The sequence below is a fragment of the Salmo trutta genome, chromosome 23, assembly GCF_901001165.1.
Source record: "Salmo trutta chromosome 23, fSalTru1.1, whole genome shotgun sequence".
Taxonomy (NCBI): Eukaryota; Metazoa; Chordata; class Actinopteri; order Salmoniformes; family Salmonidae; genus Salmo; species Salmo trutta.
This window is the reverse complement of record NC_042979.1, coordinates 39,000,672-39,023,035: the sequence shown is the minus strand read 5'-3', so window position 1 is coordinate 39,023,035 and position 22,364 is coordinate 39,000,672. Positions and strand designations below refer to the sequence as shown.

Here is a 22,364-nt window from a genome sequence, read left to right as displayed (position 1 = left end):
AATCACGGCCGGTTGTGATACAGCCTGGATTCGAACTAGGGTCTGTAGTGACACTTCTAGCACTGAGATGCAGTGCCTTAGACCACTGCACCACTCAGGAGACCAATAAAGGCCTCTAGTGGCCAAATGGCCAATTTAGCATGTGCAGGGCCGTTGAGGGCTTCCACCATGCTTCTGCCATTTTAAAGTAGTCAACTGGGTGAGGATTCCTATGGGTTGTAGCCTCAATGGCGCTGCCCATGCTGTCACAGATGCTATAATGGCACAGATATAAAGACGAGTCTGCCGCTACTCTTGTTTATTTTCTATCCTGATTGCCTTGACACTTTTACCCCTACCCACATGCAGATGTAATGTTAATTACCTCAACTACCTCGTACCCCTTCACATTGACTCGGTACTGGTACTCCTATATAGCCTCATTATTGTTATTTTATTGTGTTCATATTTCCTTTTTTTGGCAAATATTTTCTTCGTTTTTAGCTCCGCATTGTTGGGAAAGTGCTCATAAGTAAGCAGTTCACTGTAAAGACTACACCTGTTATATTCGATACACGTGATAAATAGAGGACAAAAATCCGATTCTATCTACATCTATGGTGCCTACGCGCTAGTCTCTGCAGTGCACCGCAACAACGCACGAGGGCGCTGCAAAAGACGCTCGAGACTAGGGTGAAAGTTGAAAGGTGCCTGATGTTGTCAAAACCTAAACCAAAGATGTGTATAACTTCCCCAAGATAGACAACAACGTGTCGTTTCCAATGGGAGCAAATTAATCATAGTGGGGAGAACAAGCAAGGAGGTGGGCAGAGCCAAGCACGAGCTAGCGAGATCCTATTGACGCGTTCTGTGAAAGTTCTGGAACGCCTACTATGTGAAGTGCGCGTGCGCAAAAAAAAAAACTTTGCCAAAGGGTAAAGTCTACAAAACGTAGTCTGAGTCTATTTTTGGAAAAGGAAAACTGTATTGAGATTAAATGTTTCATCGATGAGAAATTTTCAGAATGTCGGCCAAAATCAATCTCGCGCCATCTTCTCCATTGGCTTCCTCTCATCACCATATTTGGTAGTGAGTGGAAACGCCAACCGGATGCTTCACATTTATACATCCGGTGAGATATCTGGTTGTACCGCAACTCTTGTAAACATGGCGGAGACTGAACACCATTCAGGTAGCTGATTTAATCGTTTAATGCTGAGTTTTCTGCAATATTAAAATGAATGCAATGGTTGCTCATAAGAAAGAAGTAGAAGGAGATTCCCCATTTGGAACAATGCTGCTCGTAACTTTTCGTGAGCCAATGAATGGGTCCTGGTTAGCAATGTAGCTAACTAGACTATTTGTTCGTGGTTAAGTAGCTATCTAATTCGAGGCGCTAGCTAGTAGTGTGCAAATTATAGAACATTGTATAATCTATTGCATGATATAGATGATAGCTAGCTAAATACATTTTGTACAATCAGCATGAGTTAATTAATGGCTAATGATTTACACTAGCAATGCAACTTGCTAACCTAGCTAGCTAGCTATTGGTAGAATGTGCTAATGCACTGCCACTAGATGAAGTCAATGGATGGAAAAAGGCAATATTGTCCCCGCCTTTCGATGTCAGGCTGTGTCATACATGGTGCCATAGTTTATACAGGGCACACTGACATTAGTTAGACTATATCAATGTGTTCATGTGCTGCTCATTAATGACTGTTTTTATAATTTATAAAACGGATGGGACTAATCCTGAATGCTGATTGGTTAAAACACATTCCAATCGGTTTCTATTCCACAAATTACCACCGGAGACAGTAAACTGCACAGTGAAATGGAACCGATTAAATAGACATTTTAACGTCATAGATTTAGCAGGTGGTCATTTGTGGAATAGTCACCGCCAGGAATGCGGTTTTAACCAATCAGCATTCAAGATTAGAACCACCCGTGGTATAAATAAGTGATAATGCCCGAGAAGCCAGTTTTTGGAGGATATATTTGTATGGGTGTTGTTTGGCCCGACACATCTAGGGTTGCTATCCAAGCCGGCTGGTCTATCAGTTTGGTTGCTAGAGAAGCGACCTAGTCTCTATGGATTCGACGTTCTAAATGTTCTATTGTCATACTGGCTGGCAACGTTCTTATCCCTTGCTTGATAGCTAGCCAACTACGGCTAACTTAGTCACGTCGAAAGATGCACCCAGAATAACAACAAAGTATTTGCATTTGTTGAAGCTGTTTTCTGGTGACACTTATTTGGATATATCTTAACAATGAGCTAATGAGGTGCGATTTCGCCTGGCATAGAAAATGTGCTCACTCGTCAGGACGCTGTTGTTCAGAGGAGCTAACACAATCAGGGCACCCGATTGGCGCAGCGGTCTAATAAGGCAGTGCTAGAGCCGCTGTTCCTGGTACAGACCCTGGTTTGATTCCAGGCTGTATCACAACCGACCGTGATTGGGAGTCCCATAGGGCGGCGCACAGTTGGCCCAGAGTCGTTAGTGGTTGGCCAGGGTAGGCCAGCATTATAAATAATAATTAGCTCTTAACTGACTTGCCTAGTTAAATAAATCACTCAAACTGAAGCTGGAAAGTCTGCAAAATATCTGCACTTAATTTCGTTGTACCTTTTTTCAATTGACATTTCTTTGTATATATCCATAAAAATTATGCCAGCTGATTCAGGATTTCGACTGGCTGAGACACTGCCCGTCTGTCTTGTCCCAACTCCCGACACATTCATTACAATGGGACAGCTGGAGATCGAATTTGAATATTGAAACAATGTTGCAAATGTCAGAGAGACAGACAGCAAGGTTTATACAAATCTCTGCTGTTGAAAACCTAATGTTAGTCTAAAAGAAATGTGAGAATGTCTAGATGCTTTTTATAATGAGATCAATTTTATAAATTGCCTGGCTGGGCTGATGATCCAGCAGATTGCGCAGTCAGATGGAACAGAGTAAATAGGCATTTTAACGTTGTAAATTTAGCTGGTGGTAATTTGTGGAATAGACACTGGCTGGAATGGGGTTTTTAACCAATCAGGATTAGACCCACCCGTGATATAGATGCTTGCTAGCTACTTTCATTTTGTACAATCAGCATGAGCCAATTAATGGCTAATGACTGTTACACTAGCTACGTAATTTGCAATAGCTAGCTAGCTATTGGTAGAATGTGCTAATGCACTGTCACTAGATAGCCATTTGGGCATGAAGTCAATGGATGGAAAAAAGGCAATATTGTCCCCGCCTTTCGATGTCAGGCTGTGTCATACATGGTGCCATAGTTTATACAGTTCACACTGACATTCGTTAGACTATATCAATGGGTTCATGTGCTGCTCAGTGATGACGAAAAATCTGTATGGATGGCGTTCCAATGCTTGATGAGTATCCCATATATAGGCTGCATGGTGTAGGTGTGTCACTGTAGGCCTTAAGTCCTTGAAATATTTTTTGTGTATTTGGTTGCAACTGGAAAACTCCCCTGCACTCTACAATGTTAGATTGTTTATTTTGCCCTGTCACTTTGCTGAGTGGACCAAAGACAGGTAGAAAAACAAGCTTGTTATGCCTTAAGTTCGAAACCCAGAACATGAAATAATTTAAAGTGCATGTGTACTGTGTGTCATGTATTTTTGTGTGTGGTTATTCTTAAATGTTTATTTATTCCAGAGGGATTACTCAAGCGGACAGTATTGTATTATGTCTCAGAATCAGGCCTCTAACACAGTGCAGCATTAGAATTAGTAGCAGATGTTGCTCCTACATGGTCAGAGTTTGGATATGGTAATCTGACCCTTTGGTTAAAGGGATAGTGCAAGTTTTTGGCAATTTAGCTATTTTTCTACTTACCCAGAGTCAGATGAACCCATGGATACCATTTTTATGTCTCTGCGTGCAGTTTGAAGGAAGTTTATGGTAATTTCGCAAGCCATTGCTAATGGTGCAATGACTGGAACAGCTAGCATGCAACTCAAGCTATTGGGACACAGCTGACATGCCATGACTAGTTTCCCCGTTTCCCCGTCTACTCTTCAGGCTCCTCCCCCGAAGATGACACACCACCGATCCCTGTCTGTCAGAACTTCATGGTGCCCAAAAAGGAGATCAGCATGTTTCCTGATATGGGGAAGTGGAAACGTTCCCAGGTACACCACACCTATGATAGGTCTAATTCTAAACCTATCTATAGCCCAGAGGGTTTAGACACCCACTACATGGAAATGGAAACACTCCAGGGGCCTGTTCATTAGGCACCAAATGGAAGAAAATTGACTTAACAGGGAGGGACTACTGGGACAAACTCTTTAGTTTTCCATTGTAAAAGCTTTTTAAAAGTATTCTGTTGTGTAGTCTAATGAACACAACCCAGGTAGTCGGCATGCCTCAACCCAGGTAGTCATGTTCAAGTAGATTAGTCTTTATTATCCCAACTGAATATACAAAGGGTATATGTAACCTGTTATGACAGCATTGGAGAACTAGAAAAGTCAGGTCCTCCATTGAGTACTAACCATATCTCTTTCACTCTCTTCCTCAAAGGCGTATGCTGATTACATGGGATTCATTCTGACGCTGAACGAGGGAGTGAAGGGGAAGAAACTTACATGTGAATACAAAGTGTCTGAGGTATGTAGTGACATATCACTTCAGATGGAAACAATGTTTCTTATTACATGTGTATTGATACACACACACCGCTCATTTAAAGCCCCCATGCAGTCTGTTTAAATCACTGTCTAAATCACTGTTTATTTAATGAAAATAGCTATGTTCTATAAAAAAATTTTTTGTATATACAGTGCCTTTGGAAAGTATCAGACCCCTTGACTTTTTCCACATTTTGTTACAATTGAAGAAATTGTTTTTTTTCTCCTCGTCAATTTACACACTACCTCATGACAAAGCAAAAACATGGGACATTTTTGGGGGGGATCATTTTTTTAATTTTTTTATTCTCAAATGACATTTACATAAGTATTCAGATCCTGTACTCAGTACCTTGATGAAGCACCGTTGGCAGTGATTTCAGCCTTGATTCTTCCTGGGTATTATGCTACAAGCTTGGCACACCTGTATTTGGGGAGTTTGTCCCATTTTTCTCTGCAGATCCTCTCAAGCTCTGTCAGATTGGATGGGGAGCATCGCTGCACAGTTATTTTCAGCTCTCCAGAGAAGTTTGATCGTGTTTAAGTCCAGGCTCTGGCTGGGCCACTCAAGCACATTCAGAGACTTGTCCCGAAGCCACTCCTGCTCCGTCTTGCCTATGTGCTTATGGTCATTGTCCTGTTGGAAGGTGAACCGTCACCCTAGTCTGAGGTCCTTAGCAGGTTTTCATCAAGGATCTCTGTACTTTGCTCCGTTCATCTTTACCTCGACCCTGACTAGTTTCCCAGTCCCTGCCGCTGAAAAACATCCCCACAGCATGATGCTGCCACCACCATGCTTCACCGTAGGGATGGTACCAGGTTTCCTTCGACGTGACGCTTGGCATTCAGGCCAAAGAGTTATATCTTGGTTTCATCAGACCAGAGAATCTTGTTTCTCATGGTCTGAGAGTCTTTAGGCGCCTTTTGGGAAACTCCAAGCGGGTTCTCATGTGCCTTTTACTGAGGAGTGGCTTCTGTCTGGCCACTCTAACATAAAGGCCTGGTTGTTGGCATGTTGCAGAGATGGTTGTCCTTCTGGAAGGTTCTCCCATCTCCAGAGAGCAACTCTAGAGCTCTGTCAGTGACCATCGGGTTCTTGGTCACCTCCCGACCAAGGCCCTTCTCCCCCGATTGCTCAGTTTGGCCGGGTGGCCAGCTCTAGGAAGAGTCTTGGTGGTTCCAAACTTCTTCCATTTAAGAATGATGGAGGCCATTGTGTTCTTGGGGACCTTCAATGCTGCAGAAATGTTTTCGTACCCTTCCCTACATCTGTGCCACGACACAATCCTGTCTTCGAGCTCTACGGACAATTCGTTCAACCTCATGGCTTGGTTTTTGCTGTGACATGCACTGTCAACTGTGGGACCTTATATAGACAGGTGTGTGTCTTTCCAAATCATGTCCAATCAGTTGAATTTACCACAGGTGGACCCCAATCAAGTTGTAGAAACATCTCAAGGATGATCAATGAAAACAGGATGCACCTGAGCTCAATTTCGAGTCTCAAAGCAAAGGGTCTGATTACTTGTAATTAAGGTATTTCCATTTTTATTTGTAATAAATATGCAAACATTTCTACCCTGTTTTCGCTTTGTCATTATGTGTAGATTGCTGAGGATTTTTTTTATTTAATCAATTTTAGAGTAAGGCTGTAACGTAACAATGTGGAAAAATTCAAGGGGTCTGAATGCTTTCTTAAGGCACTGTATATTTTAAATAATTTGTTTCCCTTTGAGCCTCCTTTAGCCATTAAAATGCTCAATCTAATCGTGTGGGTGTGTTGATATATATTTACATACACGGCCCAGATTGGCAGATAGGATCGTCTAGACACTAAGGGAAGGGAAAGGGGGATACCTAGTCAGTTGCAAAACTTAAGGCATTCAACCGAAATGTGGCTTCCGCATTTAACCCAAAACCTCTGAATCAGAGAGGTGCGAGGGGCTGCCTTAATCGACGTCCACGTCATCTGCACCCGGGGAGCAGTTGTTGTTGGAGCTTAACTGCCTTGCTCAATGGCAGAACGGCACATTTTACCACCTTGTCAGCTCAGGGATTCATTCAGCGACCTTTTGTTTTAATGGCCCAACGCTCTTAACCGCTAGGCTACCTGCTACCCCGTTCTCTAGAGTCTACCCCACTTACCCCTACAAAGTAGGAAGATGCATATGAAAATAAAAGATGACTGGTCGTTGGTCAGACTATTCAGATTGTGATGTTATGCAGTCTGTCAAAACCTCCATCCCACCCGAACAGGTGCTAATTCCATGCGTAAAAAATACATGGAAATCCATTATATTGTATTCTTGCCTTTGGTAGCATCACATACACGGACTACTACTGTCTCTCCTTTTCATGACTTATGGAGTAGTTTGGGAGGTGAAAGGGGAGGGCCATCTACAGCCATAGCGAAGCTGGCTGTCAGTCAGTGTGAAAGATGGGCAACCCCTCCCCCCTCCATCATGGGTCTCGGGAGGCAACTTTTCTTTCATCAGGAGGACAGAGAGGGACACAGGGAGAATGGGGTCATATCAAGCCACAATGCCTTGGGCTGTTGTTGGTACACAAACAAAAAGTATTCACCCTCTTTGTGTTCTTTTCACATTTATTTCCCTTAAAGCCTTGGGAAGTAACAATTGATGGCAAATGTATGAATTAATTTGAAATAAAAACATATCTTGATGATATTGAAGTATACCGCCTACCCGAGTCAATACATGGTGGAAGCACCTTAGGCAACAATTACAGTTTTGAGTCTTTTTGTATAGGTCTTCACTAACTTTGCATGTCACCTCAATAATAATGAACTATCCTTCTTGGCAAAATTGCTGAAGTGCTAATAAGAATCAAATGTATCCAAATAACAGTTAAAAATGTTAGCAGGGTTTTTGTGAATGTGTCTGTTCTCATTTCAGACCATAGAGAAGCTTTTGGTTCTGTTGGGGACTCTGGACCGCTGGATAGATGAGACCCCTCCTGAAGACCAGCCCTCTCGCTTTGGCAACAAGGCCTACAGGACTTGGTACGCCAAGCTCGACCAGGTAAACACACACACACACACACACACACAAAGGGTTTATACTATTCAGAAGTGTTTTAATAAAATAGATAGAATTGAAATTGTTTGTGAGGTTTGTGATATGCAGTCGCTCTGAGTTTCTGCTAAATGACACAAATGTAAAAAATGGTGTGTGTAGGAAGCAGAGGGCCTGGTTGCAGCAGTCATCCCAGAAGACAAGGCAGCTGCGGCTCCAGAGATAGCTGTGTATTTGAAGGAGGCGGTGGGCAACTCCACCAGGATAGACTATGGAACAGGTAACACGCAGACAGACACGTCCTTAATGTGTGTGTGTCCCTGTTTCATTTGCCCACTAGAGGGCACTGTTGAAACACAAATCACATTCTTTCCCTCTTCAGAACGCTGTCCTTTACAAATATATTCTGCCTTTGACTTTGGTATTGCCCACTACAACTCTATTAGTAACAATAGGAGATACTTATATTTATCACATTTGTGTGTGTGTGACTGTCCATGAATGACACAGGTTGTTGTGTTGCCAGGTCACGAGGCTGCCTTTGCCATCTTCCTCTGCTGTCTCTGCAAGATCGGAGCTCTCCGGGTAGATGACCAGTTGGCCATCATTTTCAAGGTGTTTGACAGGTGAGACAGGCACTGTTTTGTGTGTGTGCGCACAATCTGTAAGCGATTGTATGTGCCTCGTATGGACTATAAATGAAACTACAACTTTCTTTTTAAAACCCCACCAGGTATCTGGTGGTCATGCGCAAGCTTCAGAAAACCTACAGAATGGAGCCTGCTGGCAGCCAGGGGGTCTGGGGGTTGGATGATTTCCAATTTCTACCTTTCATATGGGGCAGCTCCCAGTTTGTAGGTAAGAGGCCTACTCCACTAGCCCAGGCAAAGCCTACTTCACCCATGCACAGCGAAAGTATTTGAAAATATGTGTCATGCATATTTGATAGTTATAAAGGCTATACTGCAGTGTGGCAAGGGAAAGAGTGACACCCAGTGGTCGGTGTGTCTAATTAGTTTTTTTCTTTTTTGTCCTCTGCTTCCTCCTCCCTTTGTCCCAGACCACCCCACATTGGAGCCCAAGCACTTTGTCGATGAGAAAGTGGTCAACGAGAATCACCACGACTACATGTTTCTGGAGTGCATCAAATTCATTAATGAGGTGAGAGGGACATTTAGGCAGAAGGAAAAACAGAAAATGGGTGTTCCGCAGGGTTCAGTGTCCATGCCACCGCAGTTCAGTTCATACACACAGTGAATTGTCTGTGATGCGGGTCGTGAATTGATATTTTCTCCCTATTGCATTCTATGGGGATTTCTGATGTGTTAATTGAATCATTGAATTGAGTTGACTGAATTTTGGTTTACAACTCTGATCATCATTTTGAGAGACAGAGGAATTGGACTTATGTATTTTTACAAATCTTTTTTAAGTATATTTTAGTCATTTAGCAGAGCGAGTTACAGGTAGTGCATTCATCTTAAGGTAGCTAAGTACGACAACCACATCTCAGCCATAGCGACTAAAGCAGCTATAAGCAAATTCAGTGTTAAGTCATAAGGCCAGTGTTAATGCAAGAAAAGTAAGGACTGATTTGTGTAAGCCATTCCACCGACAAGATACTCACAGTAGCCCATAAGTGAGCCAGGAAACCTGACCAGAAGAGGGTGTGTTGGGTGGAGTGGCAGAGAGAGGGGAATGTGATTTTGAGACTGTGGCAAAAAAGGAGGGGAAGGGAGGAGGTGTTGCTATGTCCTGTTCCTTCCCCCGAACGGCAAAAAGCTGCTGCAGCTGCGGGGACCTCCCTCCCTCTCCCGATCTCTCTTTCTCTCTCTCTTTCACTTTTTCTCTCAATTCAATGGGCTTTATTGGCATGGGAAACATATGTTTACATTGTCAAAGCAAGTGAAATAGATAATAAACAATACAAAATTAACAGTAAACATTACACTCACAAAATGTTCAAAGGACTAGAGACATTTCAAATGTCATATTATGCATATATACAGTGTTATAACGATGTGCAAATAGTTAAAGTACAAAAGGGAAAAGAAATAAACATAAATATGGGTTGTATTTACAATTGTGTTTGTTCTTCACTGGTTGCCCTTTTCTTGTGGCAGCAGGTCACACATCTTTCTGCTGTGATTGCACACTGTGGTATTTCACCCAGTAGATATGGGAGCCTATCAAAATTGAGTTTTCTATTTCTTTTTGGGGTCTGTGTAATTTGAGGGAAATATGTGTCACTAATATGGTCATACATTTGGCAGGATGTTAGGAAGTACAGCTCAGTTTCTACCTCATTTTATGGGCAGTGTGCATATAGCCTGTCTTCTCTTGAGAGCCAGGTCTGTTTTCGGCTGCCTTTCTCAATAGCAAGGCTATACTCACTGAGTCTGTACATAGTCAAAGCTTTCCTTAAGTTTGGGTCAGTCACAGTGGTCAGGTATTCTGCCACTGTGTACTGTCTGTTTAGGGCCAAATAGAATTCTAGTTTGCTCTGTTTTTTAAAATAAATTATTTCCAATGTGTCAAGTAATTCTCTTTTTGTTTGGTTGGGTCTGATTGTGTTGCTGTCCTGGGGGTCTGTGGGGTCTGTTTGTGTTTGTGAACAGAGCCCCAGGACCAGCTTGCTTAAGGGACTCTTCCCTAGGTTAATCTCTCTGTGGGCGATGGCTTTGTTAAGGAAGGTTTAGGAATTGCTTCCTTTTTAGGTGGTTGTTGAAGTTAACACAGCTTTTCTTGATTTGATAATTAGTGCGTATCGGCCTAATTCTGCTCTGCGTGCATTATTTGGTGTTTCACATTGTACACTGAGAATGTTTTTGCAGAATTCTGCATGCAGAGTGTCAATTTAGTGTTTGTCCTGTTTTGTGAATTCTTGGTTGGTGAATGGACCCCAGAGCTCACAACCATAAAGGGCAATGAGTTCTATAACTGATTCAAGTATTTTTAGCCAGATCCTGATTGGTATGTTGAATTTTATGTTCCTTTTCATGGCATAGAAGGCCCTTCTTGCCTTGTCTCTCAGCTCGTTCACAGCTTTGTGGAAGTTACCTGTGGCGCTGATGTTTAGGCCAAGGTATGTATAGTTTTTTTTTGTGGTCTAGGTCAACGGTGTCTAGATGGAATTTGTATTTGTGGTCCTGGAAACTGGACCTTTTTTTGGAACACCATTATTTTTGTCTTACTGAGATTTACTATCAGGGCCCAGGTCTGACAGAATCTGTGCAGAATATCTAGGTGCTGCTGTAGGCCCTCCCTTGGTTGGGGACAAAAGCACAAGATCATCAGTAGACATTTGACTTCAGATTCTAGTAGGGTGAGGCCGGGTGCTGCAGACTGTTCTAGTGCCCGCGCCAATTTGTTGATATATATGTTGAAGAGGGTGGTGCTCAAGCTGCATCCCTGTCTCACCCCACGGCCCTGTGGAAAGAAATCTGTGTGTTTATTGCCAATTTTAACTGCACACTTGTTGTTTGTGAACATTGATTTTTTTTAATGTCGTATGTTTGTTTTTCTCCCAATACCACTTTCCATCAATTTGTATAGCAGACCCTCATGCCAAATTGAGTCAAAAGCTTTTTTGAAATAAACAAAGCATGAGAAGACTTTGGCTTTGTTTTGGCTTGTCATATGGTATTTTGTTAAAAAGCCAATTTGACATTTGCTCAGTACATTGTTTTCACTGAGGAAATGCACGAGTCTGCTGTTAATGATAATTCATAGGATTTTCCCAAGGTTGCTGTTGACGCATATCTGGTTATTGGGGTCAAATTTGTCTCCACTTCTGTGGATTGGGGTGATCACTCCTTGGTTCCAAATACTGAGGAAGATGCCAGAGCTGAGGAGGATGTTTAAGTTTAGCCAATTGGAATTTGTGGTCTGTATATTTTATCATTTCATTTAATTGAGGATACCATCAACACCACAAGCCTTTTTGGGTTGAAGGGTTGCATTATGTCCTTTAATTCATTCATTGTAATTGGTTAATCCAGTGGGTTCTGGTAGTCTTTAATAGCTGAGTCTAAGATTTGTAATTGATCATGTATATGTTTTTGTTCTTTGTTATAGAGCCAGAAAGATTGGGGAAGTGGTTTATCCATACATCTCTGTTTTGGATAGATAACTGTGGTTAGATTTTTTATATATATATATATATATTACATTGAGCTGACGTGCTGTTCTTTTTCTGTATTGTTTTAGTGATTCACCATAGTGAAGACGTAGGCTCAGGTTTTCTAGGTCTCTGTTTTTGGTTAGATAGGCTTTTTACTGCGGAGTTTACACTTTCACTATTACACTGAAATGTTTTGTCCAGGAAGTTGTCTCAGTTGGTTGGTAGGTCTTCATCTATAGCATTTCTTATTATTGTGTTGTTTGACGCCTCATGATTGATTATTGCTCCGTTCAAGTAGACTGTGAACGCTCTGAGACTCTGGGTACACAGTACTACTGCCAAGGGATGAGCTGTAGGTGTACCTACCATAGGAGTCTCCTCAAAGCTTACCATTGACTATGTACAGACCCAGCGTGCGACAGATCTGCAGGAGTTGTTGTTGGTTGTTTTGTCTCGGAGGGCATATTTGGGAGGGAATACAGTCACCTCCAGATAGATGTTTGTCCCCCTGGAGGAGGGGGGAGATGTATGCAGGTTTATTTTGCGTATGGATATGTGCCTTAAGCACATTTCTCTCTCTCCTGTTTGTGTGTGTGTTGTAAGGTCTCTCAGACAAACTGTTCTGCTTGCATATTTTCTCTCTCTCTCACGTGCGAACACTCACATGCTGACACACAAATGTGCATATATATATATATATATACACAGTCTCAGCCTTTCTGGGAGGTTGTGTGTAGTGTACTAAACTCACCAGAGTCATTTCCTTCCCCACATGCTGTTGTGAGTCACTCCTTCCCTCAGGGTACCCTCACTAGACCCCACCCCCATCCCTCTCTCCCTCCCCCTCTCTGGTGGAGGCCCGGGGGAAGCCAGGGGCTAGGGTTGGGTTCCTGCCCCGGTCACAAGCCGTCCTCTGGGTTTTGGTGGGGGGGGAGGTGCTGTGGAGGGAGACAGTGTCCAAACACTACCACTACATTCATTCATTCATTCATTCATTCAGGGTCCCTCTTACTCTCTTTGTCTCTGTCTGTCTCTCTTTCTTCCCTTGGGGTAAATATAAGGGCATACACACACACACACACACACACACACACACACACACACACACACACAAAGAAAGAAATGCACTCTCCTCACTGGCACCCCAAAAAGTATGAGATGGACAGTGGGACAACTGTTGACCTGCCTGTCATTGTCTTGTAATGTCTTAGGCTTATATATTCCTTATTGGCTGGTTAGCTAATGGATGAATTTAAGATATATTTCACGCTCTTCCCCCTCCCCCCTCTCTCTTTCTGTATTACCCCACACTCTCTCTCCCCTCCCCCCAGATGAAAACTGGTCCGTTTGCTGAGCACTCCAATCAGCTGTGGAACATCAGTGCTGTCCCCACCTGGTCCAAAGTCAACCAGGGCCTGATCCGAATGTACAAGGCAGAGGTAAGAGGAGAGACACCCCATAGAGTGAGAACAATCTAAATCTACACTTAAAAGTGTATGATGAACCTTGACAGTGGGTCCCCCTAAAATAAAGGTAAACGATAAAGAAAATGTGTCCCATTAACAGTTAAATTGCACTTGGTTTCTAACACGTTTTGAAGATGTATATCTTTCAGTTAACACAGTATCCTATGACAACCAAGAAATAAACAGTGGAGTCATAGGTCAGTCAGGTTACAAGGTAGTTGTACTTATCCCATTAAGATATTTATGAGTCATACTCTCCCAAATCAAGGGGTAAATTTCATTAGTTGAAATCCGACTGTGCTTTTTAAAGATGAATTCTGTTATCTGGATTTCCCCAGTGGCCGTTTGAGGTACTACAGAATAGGGATTCAATTTCATGTCAGGGGTAATGAAAGTAGTTTTAATCATTAATGTTTACAAGGTCATTCAAACAGAAGTGTAGTCCTCCCAAGTGGAACGGAAGAAAGAGACTTATAAATAAAAATCTTGTTTATTAATACTCAAATATAACTTAGCGTTATGTCCTGTCCTATCTTGAAGTGTGATTATAACTGTAAATGTGTTCTGAAGAGCGAGTAGGCTAATGATTCTATTGAGGAGTTAGAGGCAGGCAAGGGTTAAACGAGAGAGGAACTGAGAGAGCGGAACAGTGTCTGTGTGTGAGAGAGTATTGCTGGCCCCACCCCCTTCTCCTGCCTGAGCCCACATCCTGTGTTTTCAAGAGTGGGCCTGCTAGTCTTCCCAGAGCTGAGGGGCCAAGCTGTCTGCTAACACCCACCCACCCACCCATCCCCCCCCCATCCTTCCCAGGCTCGCATTCCACTCTCCCTCCCCCGGCCCCACATAGGGAATCAGCTCTGTGCTCTGTCTCGCTCCCTCTTTTCTCTGGTTCTCTCTACCGCTGTCCTGCCTCTAGCCTGCTGCTTGCTTCCCTCCTCAGCCCTTTCGCAATTTCTCCACTTCTGCTAGGGCACAACAACAAAATATGCAACTCTCAGAAAATACGTTCTGTTCAAATGTTTATCCTGACCCTGGTGTGGACTTTTTTGGGGGAGTTAATTTACAGACGTTATAAAGTCAATTGACAAAGACTGAACAAATGCGGATTGAAGAAGTACTTACCTTTTTTAGAGACCTCTGATACTTGATACCAGTGTAGTATGTCAAGGTGCCTGTTGTATGAACCACAAATCAACTAAAATAGTTATTATTGGGTGTTATGCTATTACCATGTAATGCCTTCGAGTATTGTAGTAGATAGGTAGTGCTGAGTGATTAGTGCTTTTTGAGGTTTGGTTTGAGTACAAAAAATAACAGTTCATTTTTTATAATTTTTACTGCTTATCACTTAACCATTATTTATTCACATTACTTAATCAAATATTTCAGTTCTGTATATTACATTTGTTTGATGGCTTTTATTTCATTCCAACTCATATCATCTCTTTATTTACATTTTTTATTTAACCTTTATTTAACTAGGCCTATGCTGTCTGACAAAATCACTGTTTTAGTAGTTCTTCAAAGTAAAAAAGGCATACTTTAATGGCTGCTGAATACTAACTATTGATCACTTAGATCATGCATTTTCAGGTAGAGATACATCCCCCTGTTCTTCTGTCTCTGCCCCACACAGACCGAACAAGTAGGCACGGCACGCAATGGATTATGGTCATTGTAGTTAGTTTAGCACAGAAAAACGTGGTAATTATGTTTAATATTGGGCTTTTGGAAACTAACTCCCTACTACATTGCACAGTTCGGGCTTGATCTATTGCTAGAGAAACTGCAGTGAGAAAATGCGCATGGATCTCACAGAATTTTTTTAATGGAATTCTAATAATTGAACCGACTTCAGTCAATTATTTGTTTAAAGAACAGTCAATCGGTGAGCACTAATACTAGGTAAATACTGTAAAGTGTTACCCAAGGTTGCGCAATAATAATTTTGACTCCACACATCTAAATCTTTAGCATTTGCTGTTGATTCACATTGTTTATTACTTTGAGCCACTGAACTACCGTATATCAGTCATTTTCAATGGACGGGGGCACAAGGAGACATTGAATCATTTCACTCTTGGCAGCTAGAGATGTAGTGTATAAAAATAAAAAAAGTCACACTGTATATGTTCCCAACATTTTAATGGTAAACAAACACTTCGGCACACTGTGCATTCTTCAGGGCTGCAAATGATCAGCGACGCAACATTGCGTTAACAATCAGTGGAAGGAAGCTCTCGCTAGCAAGCTTTGACACATTGCTTGATAGACTAGTTTTAGACCAGTTTTACAGGCTGTTCCGAAGATACACCCACAGAGATTTTGGCAATGTGGTACTACAAAGTAGTAAGCAGAAGCAATGTTAGTCATCTGTGAGAGGTCAAGGTGTTTCTTTTTATTTATATATATTTTATTTATATATTTATTTATTTTAACTAGGGACTAGTGTTCAATTTGGAACTGGGCAACTCAATCACCCCAACAGTCTATCACCTCTAGGAGTGTGAACTACCTGCCAGGTGCAGCCGTCTCCATTTAATTGTTTTTAATGGCGATCACACGATTGTAGAAACAGGCATGGATTTGAGGCCAACAATGACTTTACTCAAAAACTCCCATTTCATTTATCAAAGTTTCATATGCCTGCGATCTGAGTGTGAAGTTAGCTGGTTCGCTGCTGCCCAATGCCACGCCCACTCGTGTTTCTTCTCCACAATGAGTCTGGATTAGTTTTCCTACCTGACGCCTTGTAGAATGCGAACACATTCTGACTCTTCTAATTGGCCCAAGATTCCGATGGGTTGTGCCAGAGCCATCATTGGCTTTGATACTCTGATTGGTTAGAGACGATCCAATGATGAATTTGTTTCGTACAACAGCCCTCATTTTGAGACGTCCATGGATAGTATAAATAGCAATGTCGGGTCTGGAAGTGGCTAGCTAGCCATACGAAAGGCAGATACAACTCTCAATGTTTAGACGAATGTAAATGTGACCAAATTGTCACAGCCAGAGGTAACTAAGCCAGGACTGGCAGTTGTGGATGAGATGAAAGATGACCTGATAAGGGTTAATGCTAGCTGTCCTGTGGTAGCTCCAGTCTCTGAAGCTCCCCTTGTATTATGCTAGAGCCGGGAAAGTTGAACATTTAAGCAAATTATCAGCGATGCAAATTAGCGATAACGATCAGTGATTGGAAGCTCTTGCTAGCAAGCATTGACACCTTGCTGGATAACAAATCCACCAACTTGCTTTTTTAGAGGCTGTTTGGAAGAAACATCCATAAGTGGAGATTTTTGCTTTATTTCAGGACATACACCACCTTATATGAATTGCACGAAGTTGCTTGTTCTAGACGAGTCCATAGCTTTGGCTTTGGTTGGTGTGTATGGATGATGCTAAACCAAGTTTGCACTAGATGAAGTAAAGCAAGCGTCAAATTGTACCATTTCTGTTCTTCACCACCGGTCCTCTATTCGCTTTATCTATTTCTCATAGGTTAAACAAATATCTCAAATGTTTCTCATCTCTGATACCCCATCTCTTTCTTTCCTGTCTCCCTCTTTCTTTTTAACCCCCCCATTTCTCTTCCTTATCTTTCCCTCTCTTTGACCATCTTTTTATCTCTCTTCGTCCTTGTAAATTCCCTCCCTTCTCTCTTTCTCCTTGTCTATTCCTAGTGCTTGGAGAAGTTCCCTGTTATTCAGCACTTCAAGTTTGGCAGTCTCATCTCCATCCAGCCTGTGAAGCCCTGACGGCCATCCAAAGAAACCATGTGTGTGACGGAGAGACCAAACTCCCAACATCCCTTGAGGATGAACGCCCGATCCTCACCCAAGAAAGATCCCCAAATTCATCCCTAATATTAGCACAGACACCAACCCCAAAATAAAGAGACAAAAAATACCCTCCCCAAATTGCCAATGACGGCACCACGATCATCAGTGACTCAATTCGGTTTTGTTTTATTGTCTTTCTATCCCCCTGAAGATTGAAGCGTTTTTGTGTGTGTCTCTGTGAGTAAGCGTGTTATGGAAAGCTATCAGTCATTCTCAATGCAATACTGAGAGTGTGTACACCTTTACTAGTGTGTCTATTTATTTATTTCTATAAATGTACGAATGCTGACCAGGGTCGTGTTCATTAGGCACCAAATGGAAGAAAATGGACTGAAAGAGGGGACTACCTGAACTTGTCCAATAAGTAACACATTTTTTGTTTTCTGTTGCGTAATATTTTGGAACGTTTTCCATTGTGTGCTCTGATGAACACGCCCCTGGTGTAGCGGGGATAGGTTAGCCTTGTTGGATAAACATTGCCAAGACAAGAGCTTGGCTTTACTGTGAGTGGCCTGATGTGTATAGCTCCTACCCCATACTGGACACTTGAGTCCTTGATACAGAGCTGTTTTTTATTTTTTTTTGATTCTTCATTACAAAGAGTTGTGATATAAATGTGTTTCTCTGATTATTTGAGATATTCTAATTTCTTTAGCAGTTCTGATTTTTTGTTTTGAGTGTCCACTAATGTTTTGGCCAACTGTTTTCAGTTTTGTTGCATAATGTGTCTGTCATTATTGCCTGTATGATCATCCAAGTTGTAAGTCATATTATAATAATTTGTTAATTTGGTGTTCTGTCATTATTTCGTTGAAGCTGGTGGTTGGTTTTGAAAATGTCAACGTTCTCAAAGAACTTATTCTAATGAAATAGGGTTAGAAATTAAACATTAAAACAATGTGAATATACCCTTTTGACACTATTGTACCAACCTGAACTGTACCGTGCTGGCTTGGTCATCTTTCTTTCACATAGACCTTGTCTTTTCCAACCCTGTTCCAGCAACCATGGTGGATGTGTAACCATGCCAGAGCAGTACAGCTCCTCTCAGCTTGGGTCTGGGTCTGCTCAGTATTGTTAAAAGGGTTATAGTCATACCACTGATGGTACACAATTATCAACCAGACTTTGGTATATTGTGGCTCAGTAGGTCACCAGTAACAACACACATGATTGATAAGTTAAGAAGAGGTGGGGCTTACTCAGTGGAAGCTATAGGATATTTCAATTTGAACACACAGATCTGGAGTACTGGTTCTTTTTCTTCCTGGTAGTGGAGAATAACCGGAAATGTACACCTTGTGGAGCACATTTTACATAAGGTGAAATCCTGTCGTCAATGTGCTGATAGGATGAGCTTAGTTTGTAAACCCAACCTTTTGTCCCTATGGACGGCCAGGTACCACAAAGGATCTCCAGTTAAAGTCGGAAGTTTAAATACACCTTAGCCAAATTACATTTGAACTCAGTTTCTCACAATTCCTGACCTTTAATCCTAGTAAAAATTCCCTGTTATAGGTAAATTAGGCTCACCACTTTATTTTAAGAATGTGAAATGTCAGAATAATAGTGGAGAATGATTTATTTCAACTTTTATTTCTTTCATCACATTCCCAGTGGGTCAGAAGTTTACATACACTCGATTAGTATTTGGTAGCATTGGCTTTAAATTGTTTACCTTGGGTCAAACGTTTCGGGTAGCCTTCCACAAGATTCCCACAATAAGTTGGGTGAATTTTGGCCCATTCCTCCTGACAGAGCTGGTGTAACTGAGTCAGGTTTGTAGGCCTCCTTGCGCGCACATGCTTATTCAGTTCTGCCCACAAATTGTCTATGGGATTGAGATCAGGGCTTTGTGATGGCCACTCCAATACCTTGACTTTGTTGTCCTTAAGCCATTTTGCCACAACTTTGGAAGTATGCTTGGGGTCATTGTCCATTTGGAAGACCCATTTGCGACCAAGCTTTAACTTCCTGACTGATGTCTTGAGATGTTGTTTCAATATATCCACATAACTTTCCATCCACATAATTTTCCTACATCATGATGCCATCTATTTTGTGAAGTGCACCAGTCCCTCCTGCAGCAAAGCACCCCCACAACATGATGCTTCCACCCCTGTTCTTCACAGTCGGGATGGTGTTCTTCGGCTTGCAAGCCACCCCCTTTTTCCTCCAAACATAACGATGGTCATTATGGCCAAACAGTTCTATTTTTGTTTCATCAGACCAGAGGACATTTCTCCAAAAAGTATGATCTTTGTGCAGTTGCAAAACATAGTCTGGCTTTTCTATGGCTGTTTTGGAGCAGTGGCTTCTTCCTTGCTGAGCGGCCTTTCAGGTTATGTCGATTTATAGGACTCGTTTTACTGTGGATATAGATACTTTTGTACCTGTGAAGATGCTGGATTTAACAAGATCCTTTGCTGTTGTTCTGGGATTGATTTGCACTTTTTGAACCAAAGTACGTTCATCTCCAGGAGACAGAATGCGTCTCCTTCCTGAGCGGTATGATGGCTGCGTGGTCCCATGGTGATTATAGTTGCGTACTATTGTTTGTACAGATGAACGTGGTGCCTTCAGGTGTTTGGAAATTGCTCCCAAGGATGAATAAGACTTGTGGAGGTCTACAATTTTTTTTCTGAGGTCTTGACTGATTTCTTTAGATTTTCCCATGATGTCAAGCACTGAGTTTGAAGGTAGGCCTTGAAAAACATCCACAAGTACACCTCCAATTGACTCAAATGATGTCAATTAGCCTATCAGAAGATTCTAAAGCCATGACATCATTTTCTGGAATTTTCCAAGCTGTTTAAAGGCACAGTCAACTTAGTGTATGTAAACTTCTGACCCACTGGAATTGTGATTCAGTGAATTATAAGTGAAATAATCTGTCTGTAAACAATTGTTGGAAAAATGACTTGTGTCATGCACAAAGTAGATGTCCTAACCGACTTGCAAAAACTATAGTTTGTTAACAAGAAATGTGTGGAGTGGTTGAAAAACGAATTTTAATGACTCCAACCTGATATGTAAACTTCTGACTTCAACTGTATAGGCCTATCAATAGATAGATCCAGGCATTCATAATGTCATAGTTAAATGTAAACACGCATAGGGCTCTGTCTCTCCCTCTCTCTGCAGTAGATCCGAATTCTCCACGCAAATTCCATTCTTAATTTCTGCCTCGTCACTGTCGGTAGTGCGCGTTCCAAAAAAAAGTGGCCCCTGAAAGTGCTGCTTGCTGCTGCCTAATTAAAGGGAGGAGAGGAGACTGAGCATATCGGTCGGAATCACCCTATATTCATCCCAGCCCCCCACCCATTTAAATGCGTGGAGTGACTGCTGTGCTGTGATCATCAACCGCTGGCGACGCAGATAAGGATGGGGATGGTGGAGGGGCTCTTAGACCATGCGCGCGGGTAAAGCAACCTTCTGTCACTCCAATGGGTTAAAAGAAACTACACGCATACTCTTGTTGATGATAGGCTATAAACTTCTCAAAACGAACGAAACCGCCTGAACAGAGGCACTTGCGTGTATGACAAGAGCAACTGCTCAACATTTTGCCAAGGGCCAGTGCACACTACGTACGTTACGCATTTTTCTATGTGTTTGTTATACGACTATTGTAGTAAAGCCAGTTGTGTCACTATACATGAGTGTTGTTACAAAATTGTAACGTGAAACCACATTCTCCCGACTGCACCAGTCTTTGTAATTATTTGTGGGACCGATGCTATTCATTTCGAATCCACGCGGAGGAGCTCGCTCTACACCACTAAACGAACCATAATCCACAACATTTGTCACAGTGGGAGGAGAACGCTCTCATTTTAAAGCTTTATATAAAAAATATTTTCTAGATCGCTTTTTGGAGATGAAACCCCTCTACCACGACCAAATTATCCAAATAATAATCGAATTAGAGAGAGAATTAAAAAAGCACAATCAGATCTCCATTACCCGTTTGGCTAAAATGGCTACATTAATTGTAACCTATATAAAACGCATTCTGATCTTTATTAGTCGTAGTATCCTAAAATCATGCTAAACAGTAGTCTAATATAATAAATCTGACGCGCATAGTGATGCTTTCTACTTACGACCTACCTATACCAAATTATTATGCACAACGGCAAATGGAAAACAGTGCCGGCAACCGAGACTTGAAAGAGTAGCCTAGGCTAAAGGTATAGCTGCGTTTATGTGTTGGACGTAGCCTACTGCGCTATCTCAAATTGAGAGGAGTCGAGAGGTTTCGGGTTGGAATAAAAACGAGGGAGACGGGGAGAGAGGAGGAGGGATGGGAAGCGGAATGAATGAGGAGGGATGAGGTTGGGGAGGGTGGCGAGGGAGGGAGCAGCGAAGCCGAGGTCAGCCTGAGGTGCCGCTACATAGGCTTTCTAATACCTTCATTCATTGATTTTGAAGAACACCACCAAGTGGCATATAGCGGAGATAACACGACTGCAAGTTTTGGGGGGGAATGCCTGGCAAAAAAAGCTCAGAGCACACAGCAAAATCCCAGTCAGCAAGAGTGTGCACTGCAACCAAGCACACGTAGACAGTCAGTCATATGTGAGTTTGGACTAGAAATGAACCACTGCCTTTTCTCAAATGGACCAGCTTTAAACACAATATCTATTAGATACAAAATATATCCTGCATTGTTACAATGCTGCACTCCACATGATTCTAACAACCAATTCGTTAAAATGGTATCAAAACTCACAGGCTACTTTTGTTTTAGATTTACACCCCCGTCCCCCCATTTATCAATAACCTGAACGTTAATAGCCTAGTCCAAAAAGCAGAGGCCTCGTAGACAGTATTTAGACTACGAGGCTCATGAAATGAAATAGCCCAAAATACATTATAAATGTCATGGATGTCTTTGTGTTGATAACCAGGCCTTTCTGATCTAGCGTGTTAAAAATTGCCGTTGATACATCTGCATATCTATTAAGTTACCCACAGTGGTATGAGGAGAGGAACTGAATGGTGTATGCAACATAAGAATGAAGGCCCCCAATCCTCCTTTGTAACACTGGTTACAGAATAGGCCTACATCTCTCCCTTATTGCAGCATGTGATTGACTGCCTCAATAGGGACAGAATCCCTCAAACACCAGCTGATTATGGCTCTGACTGTAGTTTCAGGGAATAATAAATATATGATGCAAAATATGACTTCCAACACAGTTTGGGCAGCATACCATTCAAACAATAAATCAAGGAAGGAGTGGA

The 22,364-nt window shown here is 42.0% G+C and overlaps 1 protein-coding gene across 1 annotated transcript; it reads left to right on the top strand.

Moving 5' to 3' along the window:
• Window positions 1–1,068: 1,068 nt before the first annotated feature.
• Window positions 1,069–17,901, top strand: ptpa (protein phosphatase 2 phosphatase activator). The gene is made up of 10 exons (XM_029710245.1): window positions 1,069–1,171; window positions 4,038–4,147; window positions 4,542–4,628; window positions 7,564–7,689; window positions 7,846–7,963; window positions 8,210–8,309; window positions 8,417–8,541; window positions 8,744–8,844; window positions 13,138–13,245; window positions 16,956–17,901. The coding sequence occupies exons 1-10, from the start codon at window positions 1,090–1,092 to the stop codon at window positions 17,028–17,030; spliced, it is 1,032 nt and encodes a 343-aa protein (XP_029566105.1). The 5' UTR covers window positions 1,069–1,089; the 3' UTR covers window positions 17,031–17,901.
• Window positions 17,902–22,364: the final 4,463 nt, after the last annotated feature.